Raw genomic sequence first — 26,454 nt, forward strand, 5'->3', positions numbered from 1 at the left:
ATCCGCCTGCATTCCTCCCTTCAATCCTTCAGCGGTATTAAAATTCCCGGCATGCCAATCGCGCCAGGCAAATTCAAGATGGCGGTCAGTCCTTACATTAGTCGTGCAGAGTTGTGGCTTGCAAATTCAAGTTTTCGACCAGTTTTTCGCCTTCCAAACGACTTTCATCCCAGCATATTTCTAAAATGGTTTCCAGGTCATATGGCGAAAGGTGCGTTATGGATCTTTAAAGGAACCGATCACTGACATCTTGAAATATGTTGATGGGACCCATAATATCCCTTACCTTCCATCTAGCACTTTGATAACACCCCTTTCCCACCCTTCCCAATTACTTCCCTATTATTTTTCAGGCAACAGCTTTTCTATTGAAATAATGGTAACTATACGAATTAGTAATATTGTTTCATTGTTGTCATCATCATCATCATCTGTGTTAAGTCATTAAGGCTGGTGAGGCATCACACTAACTGCCTCTTGTAAAAATTAACTGAGGTCTTATGTGTTCTTGTAAAGGTTTACGTTTGATGCAGATGCGGTTGCAAAAATGTGACTGCGTAATTGAAGTACATGATGCAAGAATATCCTTTACATCTGATGTACTGTGGTCTATTCTGTGGCCGATTGGTCACGCTTTTGTACAATTTGTAATAATTATTATTATAAAGCAAATTCCAACTCAGTAACTAATTGTGTTTATGCATCTGCATGCACCCATGTGAACCATTTAACTACACAGGGGAGTTCAAGCTCTTTCAATTTGTAATGGGGCAGTCATATTGATAAAGTTATGTACAATCCCATTGATGCTGTTGAGACTGACTTGCCAGACATTCTGCTGTTGACAATTTGTGGTTTTCTATATCTGACTTCTCTCTTGATGTAGGACCATTTTATTTTCATGGAAAGGAGGAGAACAAGTCTTTTCTCCTCCTCCTTTTCATTATTATCTTTGAGCTCCCTTATCATGAACATCTCCCAGCTAGTGTGATCTATAGCCCGCAGTGCAGGCGTATCTTGTCGCGCGAGTGCACATTTTTTTATTAGGCCACCATCTTGGATTTGGTAACTGTGGAGGATTGAGGCGAGGAAAAATGGGCAAGCGGGGAGGGGAAGGGGAAGGAAAAATATCATTTTTCTACTTAACACCTACTCCCTCGGCAAATATTTCCTCGCCGCAATCCTCCACAGTTACCAAATCGAAGATGGTGACCTAATAAGAAAATGTGCACTCACGCGACAAAATACGCCTGCACTGCAGGCTATGTTTTCCATGGTGTGATTATAAACCTATAACGATATCTGTGTACAAATATCACCTTAACTGTACTTTACGTACCATTTACTGGAAGAAATCCGAAGTTAAAAGAGAAACTAAGCGGCAGGCCACATGTGTTGGTACTGAACAAGGTAGATCTCTTAGGGAACACAAAGAGGAAACAGGTAAGGAAACAAGTCTTTTAAAGCCATATATTTTAGTCCTGAGTCAGTGTTAGGTCTGATCCAGACACCACTCCACTCATGTGCCTAAACCTAATTGATGAATTGAACGGCATCTGAATCAGTTTGGTACGGCAGTTTTAATTTGGTACGGCACATTAGGGGATTGGCATTTCTAGCTTGCCTTAATCATCTTTTAATCAATCAAGTATTTATTGTTTACTGGGTTGTTGGCAAACATTCTTCCATGATGTTAGTAATCATTCATTTTTATTTTTATTATAATTATTTATTACATGCTGTCTAATTCCTTGTTTAACTTAACCATATTCAATTTGTTATTTTTTACCTTCAGGATATTCTTAGATGTCTGGAAGATGATGGCATCAGAGCCATTTTTACTGATTGTAAATCACAGTATCATTACAGTGTAAAAAAGGCAAGTTCAAACTGTGAGCCTTCCAGCTTAGGATAAACTGTGGCCTTGTCTTCACTTAAAACCAAGTATAAACTGTCTATTGGCATATAAAATGTATCTAGATTAGTGTGTCTGCAAGGAAAGCTTTGCTTTTATTTGTGCTTTTTCAGACATTGCCATAGGAAAAACAACAACATTGAAGAACGCATGCCTCTGAATACTTGAATTTTTTTCCTTTAGGTTATCCCTACAGCCTTAGAAGCTATTAAAGATGCTGAATATGAAGGAACTTACATCAGATCAGTAAGTGTTTTTTTTTTCAATTATTAGCACCTACATGTACAGTAAATGTTAGTGTATGTCTTTGATTTATATCCATACATGGAGTCATAGAAATATAAGTAGAAATTTGGGAAAATGCAAATGCAAGTGTTTATGGACGAGAACCACGCGACTTTTGTGTTTTGAATGATGCATGACGGAAGATAGTTCTTCCAGACAGATAACGCGTCTTGTGCCCATCTTTATACCAGAGACTTACAGCCAGGCACATAGCGTAACGGATGCATTATCCATCTGGATAGATTATGTGTCCTCTAGTATAAAAATGGCCATTGATTTATTTTATAATCTATAGTACATCTTATTAATGTTTCCAATGTGTTCTTTTATATACTGTAATTATCAATTTTACAGGAACCAGACAAGCCTTACAATATTTTAATCTGTGGTTTACCAAATACTGGAAAATCGTCTTTAATCAATGCTTTGAGGAGGAAATACATGAGGAAAGGTAAGGAGTAATCCCTGTTTTTGTTTGTTTTTGTTGTGAATAGGTTGTTTGTTTGCTGTTTGTTGTCAACTGTTTTTAATCTGTCTGTATTCCAGGAAAGGCTACAAGAGTGGGTTCTGTGCCAGGGATAACTAAAGCGATGGAAACCAGAGTTAAGGTAGATGTACATGGCTTAGAAAATAATTAGTCAGAAAAAAGAGTGTAATTTGCAGTGAATTTTGTGCTGGATTTATTTAACAATTTTTCCTTCTTAAATCTCGGCCTCAATCAATAGCATTTTTTTGTGGAGATAATAATATTGTTGAGTTGGAAGAGTTGCTATCAGGATCTCTGACATCTTGTTTGCCTCATTCTTGTACCAAACTGAATGCTGCTTACTTAGAAGTGCACTGTAAGATATCAGTGCATTATTACCCTATACCTTCTTAACCCAACATGTGTATTGTGTTAGTTAGTGTTGTTGTTATTAATTACTGTATTATTAATAATAATTAATAATAATATTATTGATTTATCATTTTTTATTTATTTATTGTTTGGTAGGTCTGTGATGAGCCAATCACATATATGTTTGACACACCAGGTAATTTAATGAAAATTAATGCAGAATTTCTAATCCATGTTACTTGTAATTTATGTGGTGTACTACATGGAAATCATTCACTAGCTAAAATGTCCACCAGAAACTATTTCATGTAGGACTCTCAGCATGCATTCTCTTATGTGTATTATACCATACTAAGAAATTGACCAATGAGGTGTTCAAATTGAGGGTTTTTATTGAAGGGTTTAAGCAACTTTTTAATAATAAATTATTCTTCCTTCCTTCCTTTTCCTTCTCAAACTTCCTTTCCTCCTTCCTTGAATTCAACAGCAATTTAATAGTTCTCCAAGTTTACTTTTTACATTTGTTTGTCTTGAAACCTTTATCTTTGAAAATTGCCATTAATTTCTTGTATTCTTATACCCCAGGATCCTTTTAATTTTGTTTACTGTATTATCTGGTAATTTTATTGCATTTTCTTGTCCTGAAGGCATCATGGCTCCATACATCCCATCAGCAGAAGTGGGAATGAAGCTGGCACTAATAGGTACACTAGAAGTTACATAATTGTGGTGTGAACTCACAATCTGACTAGCTTCCAGTTGGCTTGATAGCTCAACAATTTTTTATTGGTAGAGCATTGCACTGGTATCACAGAGGTCATGGGTTCAATCCCCTTTAAGGACGGTGCCTACTATTGTTACTGCGCATACGTTCTGCGCATCTCTAGATACTCATGTTTCCTATGGGTGGTGCCTACTAATACAGGGATATTTTTGCGCGCTTTAAAACTATGCGGAGAAAGAAGAACTTAACATTAAGTGATTTTGGTATCCAAAAAGAAAATTGGGGGTAACCATGCATTTTTCAGGGATAATAAAGCTTCAATTTGGAAAAAAAGTGCCATACATTGCTTTGTATTTTGCTGCTTTTTAGAATAATTGTTGCTTAGTTACCTCTAAAAAATGCGTGGTTACCCCCAATTTTCTCTCTGGATTTCAATAGCTGCTACTAAGATCTGCTTTTCCCGCATAGCGATAAACTGCGCAAAAATACTTTGCTATTAGTAGGCACCATCCTTAAGTCTGCTTAAGGATGGTGACGCCATTGGCTCAACACGAAAAATTCCACATGGCTAATTTTCATATGCATTCTACTTCATAAACTGTATTCTGCTGTTATTTAGTTCGCAACAGCAGAATACAGTTTATGAAGTAGAATCCATATGAAAATTAGCCATGTGGAATTTTTTGTGTTGAGCCAATGACGTCACTTCCTGTAATTTGAGCCTTAACTTCCGGAACAAGGCCAAGTAATGGCGGCCGTGAAATCTCGAATAAAAAGCTAAAAAAAAAAAAACTTTCAATCGCCGTAAAGGATTGCAATTTGGTAACATGAGTAAGAAGGTCATATTCTACACGAAAATGCAAAAAGATGGAAAATGAAATTTTCGTCCCAGGGGCACTTTAAGTTGCATAAATCACTGCGAGGGTCTTTCTCCTATGTTCAGTTATAAGGGAACTGGTCAAAACAAGTTTGTTTGAAGAGGATCCACCTTGTCTGGGGTAGGGGGGTTATCGAAGACACCACCTATCTTTTCTGACAAAATCCTGACAAAATTTCACTGGCTTTATAAATTTGAGTTGACACAGAAATATTCAGCTAACAAGAGTCAGCATTGCTAGATAAATAAGAAAAGTGAGGTTTGAATCTCACTGTCATTTTTACTGCTGGATAGAGGGGTGGCTGTGTAATAAAGACGCCATCTTTAGAGGTTGAGGAAGGGGATTGCAGCCAGAGGCCACCATCTATTTTGGGGTTTTGTGGGTCCTGTTCAAGTATAGTAGTTTTGACCACTTCCCTTAGTGTTGTGTGAAGGTTTCCTTTTACAGTGTAAGTGCAAGTCATGTTCTACAGTGTATTGTAAGATTGTTAACTTATGGTCTGTCCTGTAGGTTGTTTTAAAGACCATGTTGTAGGTGAAGATCTGATTGCAGACTATCTTCTCTTTACCTTGAACAAATCAAGGTGCTTCAAGTAAGTTTTAATAACTTGTAACTTCTGATTATCAATAATGATTCTAACTCCAAATTACTGAACTGTTAGGATAAAATTATGACATCCAGGAGACAAGTGACTGTTATCTTCATTGTTTGAAAGATGTGTACAGTATACTTACATACATTTATGTTTTGTCATTTTGATTTAATGAATCATAATTATTTACAGTTCATGTTAACTTTCTTAACATTGGTGTGTTTTAAGCCTGATTTTTACTAGCGATACAAGCACAAGCACAAGAGAAGGAAAAATTTTGATCTTTGTGCTTGTGATTGCACTTGTGCTTATGCTTGCATCAAGGCCGTTTTGATGGTGAAATAAGTACTCTTATGCTGGCGGTTGTGGTTGCAACTATGCTTTTGCCACTAGTGAGAACCAGGCTTTAATATATTATTCCTAAATAACTACTGTGTGGAATTTCAGATATGTGGATATGATTGGTCTCACAGACCCAAGTGATAACATTGACTATGTAGCAAGACAGCTCGCCTGGAAGCTTGATGACAAAGTGCCAGGTAACATTTAAATAAATATCTGCTTTACACCATTGCCCTGTTACAATAACTCACATTGGGCATCTAACCCTATGAGCTAATGACTCTTTGTTAGTAGAGGATGATGATGCTGTATTGCGAAGATCGTATTTTAAGGGATATACAATGAAAAGCAATGGATTTGTCATAGCCCTTAAGGCACCAACGGTGCTCAGCATCTATTACTTAAAAATATTCCTTGTATTATTTGTCAGTACTTGACTAAACATGCAGAGTTGGTAGGAGGATAAAGGGAATCAACGACCACAAAAGTTAAGAGAAAAAAAAAAAGGGTGGAAAATTGATGACTGCTAGTCAGAAAATTTTTAACACTGATCAGGATATATTTTTGAGTATGGTACACTGCAGAATTAATGTACTTATAAAAATAATTTTTTTTCTAGAATAAACCCTGTGTGATAATGCATGTTGTCTTTGTATTTCAGGAAGAATACCAGATTACCGTAAAGCCAATGTTCATTTTATTTCAAGATTCAGAAAAGGAGAACTGGGTGGCACACTGCTTGATGAACTGCCAGAAACTCATGATTATAAAACGTATTTGCCGTAGAATACATTGTATTTGTATGGTGTTAAAATATACATGTAGCTCTTGAGGGTGAAAATGGCCACTGGGCACTGCCTATGCTATGCAGAGCTGCCAGACAGCAAGGTCATTGTCTGGGAACTGCCACATCATGGCAAGCGTAACCCTGGTTGACCTACCAAGACAATGCTTAGGATGGAGGACAGTAGAGAAGCTGTAGATAAGAAGGAGGAGTTAATCAGCTGCATGCTGGATCGTGAACATTCTGTGGCATGTCAGACATCAGGCCAGATTCAAGGCCATGCCATTGTAGTTTTGTCGGCGGATGATGATGATGATGATGATGATAAGGGTGAAAACGAATTTGAGGACCTCGCTCCTACAAAACAATCTTTGAACTGGACAATTTCCCTTTTTTTTGCAGGCTGGTTTTCTTTGAATTTTGTATGAAGAAAATATATTTAATGTATATAAAAAACTGATGAAAGTGTTTACAAGTATAAATAGCATTGTCAGCTAAAACAGTCTAAATCATGGATCAACAAAAGTCTGCACCTTTAATCCTCAAAAGCAAAGGCCTGAAACAAAATGATATTTGATTGTCTATTCACTAGAAACTGTTGCTTTGAGGAAGTCTTTGTACATATGTATTACAAATACCCTGTTATGATGTCATAACAAAGGGGGAAGTTTTGTATTAAAGGCTTAATAAACACCAACATTGTCAACATTGAATTTGGTGTTGACCAGAAGGATTTATTCCATGGTTGATAATTTTACAGGTATTTGCATGCGAAATAATGCAATCAGCTGAGAAGTCATCAACCGTGAAATTCGCCACCCAAGTTATCCACCCTCTTTTGAATGGTTCATAAACAATGAATTAAATTAAATGGGCTTGTGTCATAGTGGGCAAGAGTGTAAAGTATCTTGATTCATGGACTTGCACCAAACCATGAAACCCTCCCTTTAAATAATTATAAAAGGTTTTAAAACCCTGCGAGGCGTACAATGGGGATAATTGAGGCTGCTTATTAAGCCTTCAGGGCTTTCTTGTTGTTTACATGGCCAAATCAACCTAAAAATTATACATTATTTCATGCGCCCAGCCCCTCAATATATTAAATGCCTGCCTTGTTTGGTGGAGATGTAGCAATACATTTTATTGCTTTATCTCCACCAAACAAGGCAGGCATTCTCTCCCTGTATGGGAAGACTTGTGGAAAAGTGCCTAATGTGGGGTGCTTTCCAAACCTCTTGGGTCAAGTCTAGTAGTAACCATTTAGGTATAGACTGGAAAAATTACAGCAAGCTGTACTACTTGTCACCATAGAGACTTGACTATACAGTTTTCTTTGGAGGCTGTGCTTGACATAAATATCATGTCATCATGAGCATAACAAAATGTTTACAGCAGTACTCGTCACAAGACTGTCACAACCTTCTCCAAATCTGTATGTGCATGGGCAAGTTTCACTAATTTTCTATTCTCGTGTGAAAAAATTTGTAAAAAGTTTTCAAAGTATCACTAAATGTTATTCGCTAATTAATAAGTCAGAGAATACTGTTTTGAGCTAATTTCAAGATGATGTTTTTGAAGGGGTCTTTGTTTTGTATATTTGGTAGGGTTATGTACAAAACGAAGACCCTAGTCAAATTCATTGATAACCACAAATGTGTTGTGCCCTGTTTCTGCTTTGGTCGCGAATCATGTTCAAGCCTTTTTCAAGTGATTTCTAAACAATTGTGGAGGGGTCTTCGTTTTGTACCCACCCACTAGAATGGGGAAGGGAGAACTGGGATCGGGCGCACGCAAGGGGAGCAAATCGCAAGCGCCCAATTCACCTTGCAGCCAAGTTGCCACTTATAAGCACCTTTATTTAGATTGTACAAGTCCAGGGATTAATTAACGTAGGTTTTTTATGGTTTTACAAATCATTATCAAGGGATTTCAGTGGTGTACATATTCGTGTTTATTGAACCTTTTCCCACAATAATTTTGCTTAACTGTAGACACACTGCCAAAATAAACCTTATATTAAAATATAACGATATAAGCTTAAATATAGCCCTGTCCACCCCAAATTTAATAGTGGAATTTTTTAACCTTTTCAAGTCTTAGTCTTAGTAGCTATTATATACATGTACATTTCAATGGCGTGCATCAATTGTTCTTCAGAAATAAATATAATTATACACAAGACAGAAATGGTTCTGTTTTCAGAATTTTACAAGCGATTCCCTTCCAAATCGGATACCTATGATATTACAATAATATTATAATTTATCTAAAAACGTGACTTAAACGTCGTAAAAATTAAATTCTACATGCTAATCTATTCAACACTCGTTTACAAAGCTCAATCACCAAGGATTTTTACCACAAAGTCAGGAATATTTAATGTGCACGGTAAACCACGACGCTACTGCATTTCCAGCAAATGTTCATGTTCTTTGATTTGTACCTTGATTGAATAATCGAAGGAAAGAATGATATAAAAAGTTTATCGTTCGCCGATCTCTTCGTCTTGGCTTGTCAATTCCCCAGAAGTTTCTTCTTCAATGCATTGGCTCGAACAGGAGCTGTTGTCAACGATGTCACTTTCACTTTCATCTTCTTCTTGTATCTCTGATAAGGCCCTCTGTCGCTTTTGTCGAGTTTGGCGAGCTAGGTTTAATAGTTGAACTCGTTGAGCAAACGAAAAGACTATTCTTGTGATGAGGTGTTCGACGTGTTGTTCAAATTCTTCGAAGCTCTTCTGATTCTTCTTCGCCATTAGCTTGTTCATCCATTTTCCTCGGGTCGAACTTTCCTTCACATGGTTTTCGATCTTGAACAGCGTTTCTCTCAGATCGCTGTAGAATTCCGCTTGACGAATAAACTTCATATCTGCTCCATTTAAGACTTTGGTGATCTGTTTGATTACTGGTACAAATCGAAGGACATAAGCTTTGTTGTGCTTTGCGCTAGCGATCGCCCAGTGAATGTTGTCCACGATGGCGAAGATGGATCCAGGCGAAGCGAAGCAGCTTTCGTTGTCGTTTGCCATCGCAAGCTTTGCGCCCACTTGGTTCTTCATCTGTATTTCAAACCTTCTTCTTGAGCTTTAAAAACGAAACTAAACAGTCCTTTCCCCAATTCCTTTCCCGCTAGCAATTTCAGTATAGCAGAAGAAGAACGTTCAAGTCTTTGTATCTCACGCGTTAACTTCCTTCGTCAAAAATTACTTGAAAAATTTCTCGCAGCACCAGAATCCCTCTGAAGCCACTACTGCCATCCAGGTCGTCCTCGCAATCACCATCAAAGAATTCGCTCATTTAGGAAGGTAAAATAGCTGTTAAAACTTACGTTTAAGAGGCCAACAAACAAACAAACACTCTTCTCGAAGTCAAGCCGAAAGGCAACTGAAACCGACAACCGCTTTCGCGTGGTTAATCCATGCATGCAAACTTGATAAGCCTGTTGAGACGTAGTTACATAACTTCTAGGGTGGAGTGGGGAGAGAAGGAACTTGACAACAGAAAATATTGTGAAGAAAAATTCAGAAACTGAACAACGTTCATTCGCCTTCAAGTATTTAAAACTTACTTTACATTTCGGTATAGAAAGTTCTATCTATTGGAAGGATATCAAATATCAATTAATAAATTTATCTGGACACTACTCCCTCCCGGTGCGTTTAAAAAATGAACACATTAGCATAACTGGATTGGACTTGCGCCACATTTTTCTCGTTCTCATGTAAATATTTTGGCGCCTAGTTACGAAATTTTTTATTTTTAGGTTATTGCACCACTGTACTATAGCGTGATGAAAATTTCCAAGCTGGGTTTGTGGCTATGAGTCATTGCTTTGTTTTGATTAAGTTTTTTTCGCCGAGTTTCGAATTTAGATGAACGTGTAGTGTAATACATAAAAATAGAATCCTCGCTACAATGGTTAATGGTAGCTAATCGACCCCCGGCAAACAAGATCTCCGTAAACCTGTGAAAATGAAGTTTCTCAGCAGTATTTTTCTGCAATTACAAAGATAATTTCTGAATTTCTTTATAGTGAAATTAGTGCTGTTTGAGCACAGCCAAGCTGAACGTGCGTCGACTCCAAATTGGCTAAAGTCGGCAGAAGCATCATAAACAGCAAGTCATTATTACTTTAGATAAGGGGGCTCGTTTCCAAAGAAACTGTGGTGCTGCGTCGGTGGGGTAGTGGAAATCATCTCTTGTGACCAAATATAGCTTATCATCACCACCTTAAGTTGTTACTGCTACGAGTTTTCTTCCCTAAACCTCGAAAACTACAGGGTAAAGCAAATTCGCAGTCTTCTATTATATTACACTTGGGTATGGTTAGAGGTGATAGCCAATTTGAAACAAACTTAAAAAAAACACGCACGAATTCATACGTGTTACGTATAAACAGGAATACCATATGCACATGACTCAGTTGTGATACATAGCAATTAACAGTCAAAATCAATTTTCTCACGACAGATCTTCCCTTAATTTAATTTCTTGTTTTTTGCCTTCTATTTGCGTTTTGGAAACGTCTTTTCGCTGGTAAAATTTACGTAAGGTTTCGGTACTATCTCTAGCTGGCAGGGGTAGGGAAGTAACGAGGAATAAAATCACTCGTGACTGGCGTAAATCGTGATTTGCTTCATAAGTACCTGAAAGCCGGAATTTTCTTCTTTTTTTTTTTCATAAACTATTTATTCATAACCTGTTCATGACCTGTTCATTGGATGGGAATTCCATAACGGCCCTCTTTTGCTATGCTTTCTGCAAATATAATTAAATTATAATTCACTGTTTAACTAGTACTCTAACATCAATTTGCTTTTAAAGCACCGAGAGGAAAAAAATAGTGATTTCTCTAAGAAAAACAAAATATATTTCGTTTTTTAGCGATAACTCCAAAATAAACAGGAAGGAATTGAAAAGATTTATTACAACCCTTTTTCGTTTCGTGTTTTCTCGCATTGATATCGCACTGAAAAGTACCAAGACAAGCAGCATTTTTCCAGGTTTGCAGTTTTTTTAAAGTGTAAATAGGGACAACGTGACTAAAATCGGAGAAGGGGAGGTTAGTCTTCAAATCGTCATACTTTCGGATTCGGGACTCCCGACTCGGGAGACTTCGGGCTACTTTCGGGAGTGTTGGAATCTCCGTGGGCACCTAACCGCACTCCGATCTGACTATATACAGTATATAGTCAGCGTTCATTTCTTTGTTCTTGCTGCCTAAAAGAAGAAAGAATCAAAAGAACAAGGAAAATAAACGTATTTCTATGCCCAGAACTTAGTCACGAATTATTTTGGGACCGAAAAACTGCCGAATGGACTCAGAGTTCATCAACAGGAATTTAATTTTCTAGTTTGCTTTGCACAAAAAAAATACACTATTTGATTAAATATGGTGTGAAAGAAAAAATACTTCTTAGGTCAAAATGTATTCGAGAGGTTTTTTGAAACAATTAATGATAGTGTAACGCATGAAAAAAAAAAAAAACTTTGTGTTCCTTCTAATAAATAGGGGAAAAATTAAACAAAATAACTAAAAGTGATTAACCACCGTAACTAGAGTTTCGAGTGCTAACGTTTCTTTCGGGCGTTAGCCCTTTGTCAGAATCTCTTTACGGTGATCAAATTACCTTGTTACTCAGCTCAATGATAAAACCAAACATTCTTTTCCACTCCTACAGTTTCTTTACAAACGAAACCCTAATGTAAAGTGAAGTCTTTGTCTGAGGACAAAAGGGCAAACATCGCTTTCGCTACGGGGAGGCCCTGGGATCTAACCAGTACACCAGCTTTGGAACCAGACCTACTGATGAATCTCCCACCGTCGCGAAAGACTTAAATGAATCATTTTAACCCCCGAGGAATCCACCTGCAAAATGTATGAAATTCGATTTTTCCATCAAAGATCCTAGCGTTTCAAAGCATTTCACACCTGATAAAGCCGGCTACATAAATTTGGCTCATTTTTTGTCTTTTTTTTTGTGTTCCAGCAAATCACATTTCCGTTGTTTTTTTATCAATTTCTTTGCTTTACCGGCCTCAGTTCTCAGTTTGGGTAGTTGTTAATAATTAATTAACGTCCGTAATGGAAGATGAATGCATGGTGGCAGGTTAGGGCGCTGTGTTTTATGTTTATTTAACGGCCGACTGAAGTATCTGAATTGTTGATCTAACTGATCTGGAATCAGTTTGAAATTCGGCATTTTAGTGAACTTGGAAGGGCCAAACTTGTGTAAATGCCTCTCTTGGTGCAGTTGCAAGGCAAATAAGACTATTTTAAAATTAGCACAATACAGCAGAGTGGTTGAGGTCATAATTTGACCGGCATGAGGTCATTTTTTAAGGTGGGCTAATCAATCTAAAATCACTTTGTTGATAAATGATTCATCTTTGTGTTCTTGCGCCTACAGTAGATAGCTATAGTCGGTTATCTTCACCAGACGTTTCTTAACATGGCCGTTTCCCGTCTCCTCCTGATTACAGTAGCGATTGTCTTTGCTGAAGGTAAGAAAAACGTAAAGAGAGAATGTTGAGGTATTTATCGGTTAAGGGCACCCCATACGAGTCAAGGAAAAATTCACTGATATCATCAATGGCCGTTGTCACGCTAAAGACGGATCATCCGTCTAGACGGATAACTCGTCTGACGAATTATCCCTCCTAGTGTAAAAACGGAACTTCATAGAAGACAGATTATCCGTCTCAGATGTATAATTCGTCCTCAAAATCCGTCTCAAGAGAAGGATAATCAGATGGGTTATCCTTCTAAAATTGTAACTCCCGTGACAACGTAGTCAGTATCTGTCAGTAACTGTATAAAAAAGGCTGGGAAATTTTATGTTCTATTCCAAACCCTAGTTTAGACCAAGCACTATTCCAGACCAACACGGCACAAGAAGGGTACCCCAGAGTTCTTGGTTCCGTACGGTCACCGGCCATACTTCTAAAAACCTCTGAACACCCCTCTCCCCTCACCCCACACAGACACACACACCCACTACCCCTGGGGGCAGTAGTTTCGACTGTTGCCACTAAAAATAATTATATGATAATTATGTTATATTCTTACTCTCTAAGCAGGAAAACAAGTCAAATGCGACAAGAAGATTGATTTAGCTATCATCTTGGACGCTTCTGCAAGTATCGGTGAAGAGAATTTTAACATGGCGAAAGACTTCGCCAAGAAACTATGTAGGAGATTTGCAATATCCAAAGATAAGGCCCACGTGTCCGTCATCTCGTATTCACAACACATCAACTTAATGCCCAAGTTCAGTGATGATTATAACGAGAGTTCGATCGAAACTATCCTGGACAGGCATTTCTACGAGGGGTCCTCGACCGGCACTGGCAGGGCTCTGAAAGTGCTCAATCTTAACGTGTTTAATGAGATGAAGGGCGGTGCTAGAACAAAGGAGTCTGGTGAGCAGTGTTTTCGGATCGTACATGAAAACCGAAAAACCGGAAATATTTCTTGACCGTTGTTGTAACCAATGTCATGTAACACTTTGTGAGGACAACAAATGGCAGAGTAGTAAAAGGGTTTTAACCAATCAGAGAACGGCGAGAAATACGGTTTAACGAGTTGAAAAGACACAATGAGTTATTACAGACTCGTTTACACATGCGCACAGCACATGCGACTTGTCGTGCAACTATAGCAACCGGATCGAACTAATCTCATTAAGTGTTTGATTGACGGTTGCTAGCCAAGATATTTTGGCACTCATGCTCGCCTGTCGTCAGAAAGAAGGAGTCAGAACATTCAACAATGTTAAGAGAAAACAAAACCGGGCTCTCCCTTTCTTCCGTTGATTCTATCATCCCTTTTCAGTAATTGAATGTATACGCCCCTTTTACATCTATGACCATGTGAAATCGATTCTTGTCGTCGTGCGAGTATAAAAACTTTGTAAGGCCGTGGAAGAATGGTGCGCGATTACAACCGAGTAAAACTGGAAACGAGCTACGAAGATAATGTGACGTCACCCGAAAGGTACTGGGAACAAGCGCTGTACACAACGGCCGCCACGTGTTTTGTTTTCGTTTTCCACGTTTTTTGCGGCCTATTGACCAGTTGTATTTTCAAATTTCAAATTGTAACGTTTTTGTTTACGTAACTTTAGTCTATGTTTTTTTTAAGTTATCTATTAAATTGTAACGTCTCTTGCCACAGGGTTAGTCTCAAACATATCCTGAAGACGAAAGGCCGTGCCTTTTGAAATATTGGAAAAATATACTTCCCTAACGGTGAAATCAGCCTTGCTCTTTTTTAGATCATGTCATTTGTTCTACAATTTTTTGCTGACTTTTATTTTGTCGCGGTGGTCCTTGCAAACACAGTTTTAAAATTACTCAGGTTTTTACTGAATATTCAATAGACCTGCATCTTTCAAAAGCTTTATCTTTACTGGACCCTGATAACCTGCAGCTGCATTGTTTTTTAGGGCTTGAAACATTTTTCCGTTGTTCGTTCTTTTGTCCTCTCGACCAACCATGTAAGACGTTCCAAACGGTACGGGTTAACCCGCGGGCTTTACATGGTCGGGACTTTGGGGGTGTCCCCAAAATGGGAAACGGCTGTCAAATTGTTTGTAAAACACTCATGTTAGCCACCTAGATCCGTTACTGGTCAGTGTTATGTCAGCTTAAGATCCCGTTTGTTTTATTTTCACAGATGTTAAGAGGGTGGCCGTAGTTGTAACTGATGGATACAGCACGACAGGAACCGAGTTTGTGAAAGAAAAGGCTAATGTTATGAAGAATCTTGGAATTGAAACATTCGCGATCGGAATTACTCACAGGATCAACAAGGAAGAATTGACAGTTTTATCCAGTAATCCTATGAAACACCATTTTTTTTGGCTAACTGATGCTAAAGTTATAAATGATTTAGTTGACTCTATTGTCAAGCAAGTCTGCTGATAGACAATACTATATTAAAGTTCTATTCCGCCTTCACAGATGACTCATAACCAGGCAACAAGGTTCCAGCATTTTGGTTTCAGAGACCAACGAGGCCTTTCAATCTGCCGCGCCTACATCGATAGAACTGTATATATTTACTCTCCATTGATTTGCCATTGTATTTGTAGTGTCTAAGCGCGTGCACTCGAATTCCTTGCTTTAATATGACTTTGTCATATTCAATAGACCTGCATCTTTCAAAAGCTCTATTTTCACTGGACCCTGATAACCTATAGCTGCATTGTTTTTTAGGGCTGGGAACATTGTTCTGTTGTTCGTCATTTTGTCCTCTCGACCAACCATGCAAGACTTTCCAAACGGTACAGCTTTCCCCGCGGGCTTTTCATGGTTGGGAATTTGGGGGTGTCCTTAAGACCCGGGGGGGTACTCCCTATAATGGCCTATACAGGGAGGCGAAAGTGGTACCTTTTTCACGCTTCAGGTATATGAAAGGGTAGGGATTTCACGACTCGAAGTATATGAAAGGGTAGGGAAATCTTACATTTAGGTATTTAAAAGGGCCTTTCATTATTTTCCAATGGAAGGTATACGAAAGGGGTACCATTTGTCAATGGAAGGTATACGAAAGGGGTACCTTTTCTGCCAAAAATGGTGTATAAAAAGTTAAGGGGTAGGACCTCGGGTCGCAGCCTCCCCGTATTAAATTTTTTTGAGTACCCCCGGGCCCCAAAATGGGAAAGGGCTGTGAAATTGTTTGCAAAACACTCATGTTAGCCACCTAGATCCGTTACTGGCCAGTGTTCAGCTTAAGATCCCGTTTGCTTTATTTTTACAGATGTTAAGAGGGTGGCCGTAGTTGTAACTGATGGATACAGCACGACAGGAACCGAGTTTGTGAAAGACAAGGCTAATGTTATGAAGAATCTTGGAATTGAAACATTCGCGATCGGAATTACTCACAGAATCAACGAGGAAGAATTGACAGTTTTATCCAGTAAACCTATGAAACACCATTTTTTTTGGCTAACTGATGCTAAAGTTATAAATGATATAGTTGACTCTATTGTCAAGCAAGTCTGCTGATAGACAATATTATATTAAAGTTCTATTCCGGCTTCACAGATGACTCATAACCAGGCAATAAAGTTCCAGGATTTTGGTTTCAGAGACCAACGAGGCCTTTCAATCTGCCGCGCCTACATCGATAGAACTGTCTATTTTTACTCTCCATTGATTTGCCATTGCATTTGTAGTGTCTAAGCGCGTGCATTCGAATTCCTTGCTTTAATTTGATTTTGTACTTCAAGTGCCTCAGCACGTGGTCTTCGAAACAATCATTAAATGAAATATAATTTAAATTGCGATGTTTTCGGGGTCTGAAAAAAGTCACACAACGTTTTTAGATTCGATGCACCTGATTCCTCCAATTGACGTTCTATTCTTAATGAAACTATCGTAACCATAGTCTTGTGATTGTCCCTAATTTTACAAGTAAAACGTGAAAAGAATCGCGTGTACCTTTTTGATCCATGCAGGTGATACCACCTGTGTTGACTGACACCATTGTTTTCTCATGGAAATCCTCATAACAATTAAAATCACTCACGAGAAGAAGACACTTGACTTGGGAGAGAACCTGAAAATGGATATGTTTTGCTTGTTTTTTCTTGTGTCATCGACATCCGTTATCATTGTTGAAGGTAAGAAAAAATATGAAGGGATAATGTTGAGAGATGCAAAAAATTGTATTAGTGTGTAACAAAGTAAGTGGGAAATGGAACACGATCCATCTATGAATGTTCGTTTGCTTAACAGAAGAGCACAAAAATTGTGTGTGGCACAAATATGAATCTCAAAGGTGCCGTGGTTCAAGCCAGAAACATTAAGTATTTTCGAAAAAATAACAACATTTTGTATGTCTTGTACCCACATTGATTGAAAAACGAACTGTCCCTTAGAGTTAAAGGATCACATGAGGAGCGTCAACGGTTTAACGGCTTAGAGACAATGAACTAACTAAAAAACCCCACGTTAGTCCGAACTTTTCAAGCTGGAATCTATTTTCATGCTAAAAACTATGGCCAAAGATGCAGATTAATAGTTTCTGTTCGCTAGAACAACCGTTGAAACAAGATCAACAAAACTGGACCTGTAAATGTATCAGATACATATTAGAGCCCTAGGGCATTGGCACGAGGCTCTAACTTCTTCAGAGAATTTCAATTTGCAATCACTGTATGAACCCTTTCAAGATGACAGTAAAAATTAGTATATGTAATACCACAGAAAGTAGGTAATTCATAGCTTTTATTTGAATTGTCACACTTTGGGACTCCGTAATGTAACTGAAGACTTCGGTTAGTAGAACCACGTTCAGTGTGGACAAAAGAAAGAATGCCAAGACTTTACTCATTAGGAATAAAATTGTTTTTGTTTTGCCCGAGGGACATGCAAATATTTCTTTCATGTATTTGCCATAAAAATTTCATGCTTTTTTAGTCGGATCAGATCTCGTTGTTTTTCTCGTGTTGTACGAAATGGTTTTTTTTTGGTAAATTCGAAGTGGAGTTTGACGGACAAATAAACACAACTTCCTGTTCGTATTGAAGTCTTGTGGACACAGTGTGCAGCACCATAACAAGCAGGGAGCGCGGAGCATATTTAGTGTGTGTTTGTGGGGGTGGGGTGGGTACGTTTCGTCCCTGGGGGAGTCTGTGAGTGTAATCCGTGTTTGAAATTTGCGTCTTCTGAGGTCGTTAGAAATGCAACTACCGCAACTTGGGTGTGAGTCAATTTATACCAACAAACTGTGAAGCCCCACGAGTAAATGATACAAGCTACTCAGAGTATCACACGTATACTCCACCAAAAATTTATCGCTACACTGGGTGCCTAAGGTATAACGTAGTTACAATGATTGGAAATTGGAGTTCTCAGAAGAGGTTAGAACTCCGTGCCTTTGGCTCTAAAAGAAACCATATGCTTATGCTCCTAATGTGACCATTTAACCCGGCACCGATGTAGTTACTTGCTCGTTTTGATTTTTTACACAACGGGCATCTGGAGCCCGAGTAACTTATTGCATACTACTGAAAATAAAATTGCAACGAATAAAGTACAATTAATCTTCAAGAATCTTTCCTTTGATCATAATTGTGTTTTAACAAGGTAAGATTTTACGTATTCATGACCTCATCATTATGGAACAGAATATAAAATAGCTCTGTATTTTACCTACCGAAACAGCCCTAATTTTTGAGCTAGAACAAGCCCCGGTTTTTTAAACTCTATCCAGCGGATAAGCCGTTATTCAGCGGATAAAATGCATTGGTTGGAGTACATTTATCCGCTGGATAGCGACTTATCCACTGGATAGAGTTATCCGCTCTTTGGGCAACCGGGGTCTGATGTTTTTAATTTCCAGTGTATCGGGTTTAGTGAGCATGGGGAAGTAATGGATGGTTGGCATATATTAAAAAAAATGAAATTATCTTTGCAGGAGAGGAAAATAAATGCCACAAGAAGATTGACTTAGCCATTATGCTGGACGCTTCTGCAAGCATCGGGGAAGAGAATTTCAACATGGCGAAAGACTTCGTCAAAACTCTCGCCAGGCGATTTGAAATATCCAAAGACAAGGTTCACTTATCTGCCATCTCATATTCTCAGTACATTAATATACTACCCAAGTTCAGTGATTATTACGATCGGGAATCCATTGAAAATACTCTAAGCAAGCACCTTTTTGAAGGATCCTCAACTGGTACTGGGAAGACTTTGGAAGCCATCAATGTTGAGGTGTTTTCAGCTAAAGGTGGGGCGAGAAACTGGGAGCCTGGTAAGTAGTGAAGTGACATTAGTTATTCAAGATTGTAATGGGTAATTCCACAATGCTGGGAAAGGGGGAGGGGTGGAGTTGACTTGACCCTGCGATGGACTAGCATTCCATCCAGGGGTAGTATTAATACTCCTAGTCACTTCATGCTTATTTCCTACCATGGACTAGCATCATATTCAGTGTGGAGTAGTAATTCCTCTTGCCACTTTATGCTGGGTATCCTGTGACGAACTAGCATCCTATTCAGTGTGGAGTAGTAATACTTCTAGTCACTTCATGCTGGGTGTCTTGTGATGGACTAGCATCCCATCCAGGGGGGAGTAGTAATACTCCTTGTCACTTCATGCTAGGTATCCTGTGATGGACTAGCATCCTATTCAGTGTGGAGTAGTAATACTCCCAGTCGCTGCATGCTGAGTATCCAAGGGGGAGTAGTAATACTCCTTATAGATCTTTATACCACCAAAACCGGAAGTTCAACTTCTGATTTTTACTTTTTTCTTGAAGTCACCAAATGGAAATGTTCTTTCAGTTTTTAATCATGTCTTGTCTATTGAAAATTATGTTTTTAGACGTAAGAAAAGCGATCGTTGTTGTTACAGACGGCTATAGCTCCATAGGAACAGAAATTGTGAAGAAAAGAGCTGATCTTATGAAGAAACGTGGAATTGAAATGTTCGCTATTGGAATTACCAACAGAATCAACAAGGAAGAAATGGAAGTTTTATCTAGCGAACCTGTTAAACAACATTTATTTAGGCTAACTGATTCTAAGGCTGCGAAAGAAGTAGCGGATTCTATCGTTAATCAGGTGTGCAAATAATCTGGTAGAACGTTTTACCTTAACTTTCATACTTTTAGCGATAACGAGATTGACATGGAGATTTTTATCCCGAAGACTAGACGACTACAAGTTAGACTGTCCACGCTAAGTTGCGCGGCAACATTTTTTGCAATAAGCAGGTTACCACGTTAGCTTTTTTTTCTTTTTCTTGAATTTACGCTTGTAACTAAAAATCAATCGTGCAAATAAAAAAAACCTTTTTTGCAACTTTGCTTATCTGGCGCAAGTTTTTTCGTTTTGAGGAATTATTTACTTCTTCAGCAAATTCTTTTCGTTCTGAGAAACTTTAACGTTTAGTGCCTATAAGCCTTATATTGAACATTAACGACATTTTTGGCAATAAATGTTTGATAACTTTGTAAAAATCATGTTACAAAATCTACAATTTGCGTGGTTACCTTGAGCGATGACGTCATTAGTCCGCCATTCGATATCAATCTCGAAAAAATATCAAATATTGGTTCAATGTTCGACGTGTACTTTCAGTTGATTTATTCTGAATTTCGTACCATACTTAGAGAGAACTGTTCGAAATATGTATTTTTCTTAATAAAACAAGCTTAATAGTATTTTAAAGGGCACAGAAAGTATTCATGTTGTTACTCTTGCAAGCCTTTTAATAAATCTGCATAAAAACCTGGAAAAGCCTTACTCTCATGACATAAGGGAGAATTATTACTCAATAATCAGAATAACTGAGAATCAGCAACCTTTTTTTTTAAGAAACGTTTCAACAATGTTGTGAGAAATTACGAGCAACTTGTGGACAGTCTTAAAGAGGAAGTATCATGGGGTTTAATTGACCTCTTTTGTTAAAAATGGTGAAATAAGACCTTCACTTTACTAGAACAAGGAGAAGAGAAAAATCAACTCAATTCTTGACAGGAACGACTTGTGATTTGTTCTAGCACATTTTGGAAACAAAATACGAGAACTTGAAAAACATTAGCCTAATATTTTTCAAGTTTCAATCCATTGCGACCTACTCTGTCCCTGGCCAGAGGCACTAATCGAGAGTTTTCTTGCACTGGAGTGATAATTTATAACAAACCTAGACAACTATTTTTTTGTTTCTGTTGTCAGACAAACATTTTTGGGTTTTGAAATTACTGATCAAATTTTCGTGATACTTCCCCTTTAACAGATCTCAGCAAATGTTATTGAAATGGTGGTAGCTACGGATTTTGAGATAATCAAGCTTCAATTTGGAAAAAAATGCCATACATTGTTTTGTATTTTAAAGCTTTTTAGAATTATCCTTGCGTAATTATTATCTCTGAAAAATGCGCCGTTGCCCCTAATTTCCTTTTTGGATGTCAAAATCCACTGCTAAGATCTCATTTTCTCGCATAATCATAAACTAAGCAAAAATACATCTGTATTAGTATTATTTAGTCCTTAAATGTAAACTGATTCCAAGACTACAAAGCAAGCGTCTTTTACCAGCCATTGTTCGGGAAAACGAGTCCGCGCTTATCCCCCTGAAAAGACTCGGGGCGATCTCGTACCCAGAGTCCTCAGGCTCTTTCGCCAGCGGTTAGTCGCCAGGAGAGACTCTGGGGAACTGGAATTTTATTACCGCAGGATTTCTGCTGTAAAACAATGCAGGCCGTTACGGAGCAGCCAATCAAAAAATGTAATTTTTTCGAAGTCCCCAGAGTCTCTCCTGGCGACTAACCGCTGGCCAAAGAGCCTGAGGACTCTGGGAGGAAAGCTGGACCCGAGGGAGCGGCGGAAATCGAGCCTAGCGTCTTCGCAGACTTCAAGACAATATAGTGACAAAGCATTTCTTTGATCCGACTTATTCGCCAACTGTGGATATCATATTTTTCACCCAGTCACTGAGTACACTCATGTCGCTATACACCGCAAGCTTGTTAGCTTCACCACACCTTACTCCCCACGAAACAATCCCAGTAAGATAATAGAGCCCGCGCTCTTGACACGCCAGCGGTCCGCCGCTGTCAAACTGACATGGCCCCACTCCACCCTCGGCTGGGCCAGCGCAGAGAGCTCTTTCATGTATGATGCCATCATATATCTCGGGGATGTTACATAGATCTCTTGAAACGAGAGGGACCTGGGCCTCGAAGAGTTTTGTTGGATGAGGCCCATCAAAGGCCAGTCTTCCCCAGCCGGTGACGTAACATGCGGTGCCTGGAATAAAACTTGCTCCATTCGGTAATAAGCAAATTGGAAATGTGCTTGTTGTTAATGGTAAGGACTGCTTTAATAGGACCATGGCTGTACAACAAAGACATAAAATATAATTTAGTTTTTACAATAACTGTCAAAATTCCGCGCGCTGATTGGCTCTTAGCTATTGTCTAAAAGAGAACAGACAATAAAAATGGCGTCACCGGTCACGCGCGCGCTTCATTTTGTGAAAATAAAGTCAATTCCGTCTCGTACTTTTTCCATGTTATTGTAAAAAACAAATAGATAGCAGTTTTCTCGATCAGGTCATGGTTGAAACTACGGAGAGAAATCAAGAAAACGGTGAACTCATGGTTGAAACTACAGAGAGATCAAGAAAACGGTGCACTCATGGTTGAAACTACGGAGAGAAATCAAGAAAACGGTGAACTCATGGTTGAAACTACGGAGAGAAATCAAGAAAACGGTGAACGCATGGTTGAAACTACGGAGAGAAATCAAGAAAACGGTGAACGCATCTTACAGTCGACTTACCAATATCATAGTGAGATGGAAACTCGTAGGTGGGGGCATTAGTTTTGTAGTCTGGGTGAATATAAATGTTAGAGATTTCTACACTTCTTTTTAGTGCTCCGTTAATCTTCAGGCTATCTTCACCAACAATAGCGCTCCACTGAGTTGGAATGACATCTGCAAAGAAATATAATCTCGTGATCAGAACTTTAAACCGATCGAATCGTAATTCTTCTCTTTAGATTTTTTGCTTGCTATAATGGACCCTTCTCCAAAATGGCGGCAACAGATTTGAATGAGTTAAAATTGAACGGAATGAAAAACTGATACCAGCACTGGAAAGAGCACCTTTGCTTTAGTAACCTTGCAAAGTTTCAGCATATTAGGTGTTTTATCAGCTTAGGAAATGTAAGATGAAATTTGACAAATTTACAGACGTTTGTATGACTGGAGGTATACGTCATACCCCCAGTCATACAAACGTCTGTAAATTTTCATTTTTCAACTTACATTTTCTAAGCTGATATTACACCTGATATGCTGAAACTTTGCAGGGTTTGTTACTAAAGTAAAAGTGCTCTTTCTAGTGCTGGTATACGTTTTTGATTTTAACTGACTTATTCGAGTTTTCGGCCGCCATTTTGGAGAAGGGTCTATTGGATGAAACTGACCACGAAAAGTTAGCCACAGAGTCTTAACAGAGGTAGCGTATGCACTGCGTGGTTTAACCGTACCCTTTTGAAACTCCGGTTTCAGGAAGTGTCTCACGAATCACGAAACGTCGACTATAGAAAGGCAAGGAAAAATAAACAGCGAGATCAGGAGGAGGTGTTCCCAAGCGACACTGCAAAGAAAAATCAACACTTTCTAAAAACTTGTTTCAGCGTTAAGCGCCTGTTGCAGTGGCAGCTAAATCAACACTGCATGATGCTTGACAATATTTTCGAGATGTAGACACAATACTACTGACGGGAATGAAGGGCCAACCGAAATCGAAGAGGAAGAACAACTGTAGACTTGTCTAAGATGACATTTTATGTGTATGAGATAAAAGCTCCAAAACAGTGGGATTTTAAGCCTGGAGCGAAAAATTTAAGATACATGGTACCTAAATCAAAACAGTGAGCTGCAGTAACAATCCATTCAGCAGTTACTAGGGACCCCCCGCAAACTTGCTCTCCATTGTTGATCAGTGCCACCTGCCAAGGCCAGCGGCAGACGCCGCAGACTTCTCCACCCATAATTCTTCTCGAGACATTCCCGGTAAGTTCGTCGGCAAAATCAAACTGTCTTCCACATTCCTGACCTAATGACACACAAACAAACACTTTACATTAGATTTTCTGAAAACTTCAGTTCAAACTCTGCGTTCAGTCATATTTTACTTACCATGGTTCCGATTGTAAAGGACGGTTTGGACTACTGAAAACCATTGATGCCAATCATTCGTTCACCCTACTGACTTACTTCGCTCTGTGATGTGGCCTTTGAGTTTGTGGATGAAATCGCAAAGTCGAAGTCAACTTTTTAGATACTAAAAACCAACAACGGGTAGAGAGATCAAGAAAAGGGAATACGCATGGATTGACGAAACTCTGAATAAGTTGCCAACAACACTGTATATACCAGGCAAGGGATGAAATGGAATTTCCAAGCCGAGAGAATACATTAATTGAGGATCGAGACATTTTTGAGGTTGCATGGGCTGAGGAGAATTGGCTACGACTGGATCAACTTCGAGTAGTTTGTACACTGGATTAAGTCAGGTTGAGAGAAGCTATCAAATAATCATTAGTGGCGTATGCTCCACGGACGAACCGAGGGCTCAACAACTACTACTACTATTACGGCAGCAATATTTGCCTTTATCTACGAGGCTACAGTTTCTGACTTCTGAGACTGGGCTTGACTCACATCGTTTGATCATTCAAATAGTGTCTGAGTACTTAATAGTTTACAAACAAACCCTTTATCTCCTAATATCAAAGACCAAATTCTCCTATCTTGTCCCCATACCTTTCTTATAAGAGTACTGGGGAGAAGTTATTCAAATATCAAGAAAATTCACCTTGGGTGATCATAGCCCTATTTCTCTTGACCTCAGGGGTTGAATACGAATGGATATCACAAGGAGAAATTTGATGCTGATCACTGTTTGGACTCAAAGGGTTAAGATTGCTCATTGAGTTGAAAACAAGTGAATGACAACCTCCTTGTGGTACCGACTCTTCGATTTTGAAGAAATCGTTTGCTAGGAAGTTTCAGTGAAATAAATCTATAGAGTTCGTTTTAAAACGTACTACATGTATAATAAAAGCAACGTACTTCTCCCCTTTAGCGCACAGAAAACCACCACAACACAGGCCAACACTGTCCACATGATCTGCTTAGATCCAGCCGTGTCTTTGAACCGCTGCCAAAGTGGATGTAAGATGAATAAAAATCTCCGTTTTGTCTTGAAGCGCGACTGCACCAAGATTAACAATCGACTGCAAGCGTGTACTATGGATTTGGCCTCCACGGTTTAAAATCAACAAAATATTAAATGGTTGAGTCTATGGTCATGTTGTAGTGACAAATGAGCGTTTATGTTACCGTCAACCAACAGCGGGAATTTGTCTTTCTCTATACCTCTGAAAACTACATTTCCTTAAATGATTAAATGCATTTTACGCTCTTTTTATCTCCTTTAGCCCCCGCCATATTTTAACGTTATCATCCGGCCTGACTTTAAAACCTGGCCGAAACGCCTATGAATAATTTATTGCTCCAAAATCGATGGAACTTAAGTATTTCCCTTGGAAAAAAAAATAAAGTCATCCTTTGAAATGTTCAAGGGCTCTTCACACAACAGCGACTAAGAGGAAGCTAATGTTTCCTTATATTTACGAGAATGAAGGTCGTTTCATGAGTGCAGTATATCTTTATATATGTTCTTGTCAAGGTGTTAATTTTCACGCTTTGTTTAAGAAAAAAGTGCTTCATGCCAAGCAGTTGCTTGTATCAGAGCAAAGGTTAAGAACCACTCACAAGTTGCACGTCAACAATGTAAAATCTTTTTATGGTAACTGAGTAGGTTAAGAGAATTAAGAGAAAAAAGGCCTGTCGAATCATTGACAGTGTCATATTTAAGTAATTTTTTTGTGGGACCTTGTTTTGTTTACGTTGCGACCCTAACTGTTCACTTCACACTTCTCAAGATTCCACGAGGCCTTCGTTATGCCCCAAAACTCCGAGAATTTTTCATTAGGATCTGGGAACAAGTTTGCTGTGATAAAGGAATATCGAACTCTAACCCCACAAGTCGTACAGTTTATTTCAATGGAGAGATAATTGTGACGAAGGGAGAATGCAATGAGAGTACAATGAGAATAGAATAGAATTTGGACCGTTCCACCAATCGCTGTCCGAACACTTAATTAATAGTATGGGTTTTCTCTGATTTGGTTTTGATTTATTGATAACAGGATTTAAACAATGACACAGACACACACTACCCGCTTATAGTGAACTCTAATCGAGGTGGGTAGTGTAAGAAAATACTATGTTTAACAATTTGTTTCGATTTTGTTATTGTGTCAATGACAAAATGCTGTAATCTGATTGGTTCTCAACAGCCCTTATTTGGCTGTTTCAACTCCAAATCTGTCCAATCAGGTCAAATCGGACAATTAAACAACCAATGAAAATAAAGCAGCAATTGTTACCAGCCAATGAAATTTAATTATCTGGCCCATGCTAACCAATCAAAATCAAGGAAAAAACTTCGAGTGGGTAGGTTGCCAAGCTTCAGCTTGAAAACAAAAAGGGACGAAAT

At 38.6% G+C, this 26,454-nt stretch overlaps 5 protein-coding genes across 7 annotated transcripts; 3 read left to right on the plus strand and 2 right to left on the minus strand.

Annotated features, from left to right (window-relative positions):
• Positions 1–36: 36 nt before the first annotated feature.
• Positions 37–7,247, plus strand: LOC146468575 (mitochondrial ribosome-associated GTPase 1-like). The gene is made up of 12 exons (XM_085124310.1): positions 37–211; positions 517–581; positions 1,336–1,443; positions 1,796–1,879; positions 2,099–2,161; positions 2,555–2,651; positions 2,747–2,808; positions 3,195–3,234; positions 3,686–3,742; positions 5,151–5,232; positions 5,680–5,771; positions 6,236–7,247. Exons 1-12 carry the CDS (start codon positions 52–54, stop codon positions 6,358–6,360), a joined length of 1,035 nt encoding a protein of 344 aa, XP_084980436.1. The 5' UTR covers positions 37–51; the 3' UTR covers positions 6,361–7,247.
• Positions 7,248–8,285: 1,038 nt separating this feature from the next.
• On the minus strand, positions 8,286–9,755 carry LOC146468576 (uncharacterized). The gene has a single exon (XM_085124324.1). It carries the CDS (start codon positions 9,414–9,416, stop codon positions 8,841–8,843), a length of 576 nt encoding a protein of 191 aa, XP_084980450.1. The 5' UTR covers positions 9,417–9,755; the 3' UTR covers positions 8,286–8,840.
• A 2,786-nt stretch (positions 9,756–12,541) lies between these two features.
• LOC146468577 (matrilin-1-like) lies at positions 12,542–16,646 on the plus strand. Of its 3 annotated transcripts, none has more exons than XM_085124321.1 (3): positions 12,542–12,861; positions 13,435–13,779; positions 16,121–16,646. In XM_085124321.1, the coding sequence occupies exons 1-3, from the start codon at positions 12,810–12,812 to the stop codon at positions 16,366–16,368; spliced, it is 645 nt and encodes a 214-aa protein (XP_084980447.1). In that variant the 5' UTR covers positions 12,542–12,809; the 3' UTR covers positions 16,369–16,646. The 3 variants fall into 3 exon arrangements, with proteins under 3 accessions (XP_084980447.1, XP_084980446.1, XP_084980448.1); XM_085124320.1 differs by lacking the exon at positions 16,121–16,646 and adding an exon at positions 15,035–15,476; XM_085124322.1 differs by lacking the exon at positions 16,121–16,646 and adding an exon at positions 15,035–15,476 and having other exon boundaries at positions 13,438–13,779.
• Positions 16,647–16,843: 197 nt separating this feature from the next.
• On the plus strand, positions 16,844–19,954 carry LOC146468578 (matrilin-1-like). Its single transcript, XM_085124316.1, has 3 exons — positions 16,844–16,985; positions 18,785–19,123; positions 19,696–19,954. Exons 1-3 carry the CDS (start codon positions 16,859–16,861, stop codon positions 19,944–19,946), a joined length of 717 nt encoding a protein of 238 aa, XP_084980442.1. The 5' UTR covers positions 16,844–16,858; the 3' UTR covers positions 19,947–19,954.
• Positions 19,955–21,768: 1,814 nt separating this feature from the next.
• LOC146468579 (serine protease hepsin-like) lies at positions 21,769–26,438 on the minus strand. Its single transcript, XM_085124313.1, has 4 exons — positions 24,963–26,438; positions 23,746–23,943; positions 22,659–22,814; positions 21,769–22,211 (listed from the first exon to the last, which is right to left on the minus strand). Exons 1-4 carry the CDS (start codon positions 25,015–25,017, stop codon positions 21,769–21,771), a joined length of 852 nt encoding a protein of 283 aa, XP_084980439.1. The 5' UTR covers positions 25,018–26,438.
• Between the last annotated feature and the right edge of the window lie 16 nt (positions 26,439–26,454).

Source organism: Pavona decussata, unplaced genomic scaffold, assembly GCF_977016875.1.
Source record: "Pavona decussata unplaced genomic scaffold, jaPavDecu1.1 SCAFFOLD_130, whole genome shotgun sequence".
Lineage (NCBI taxonomy): Eukaryota > Metazoa > Cnidaria > Anthozoa > Scleractinia > Agariciidae > Pavona > Pavona decussata.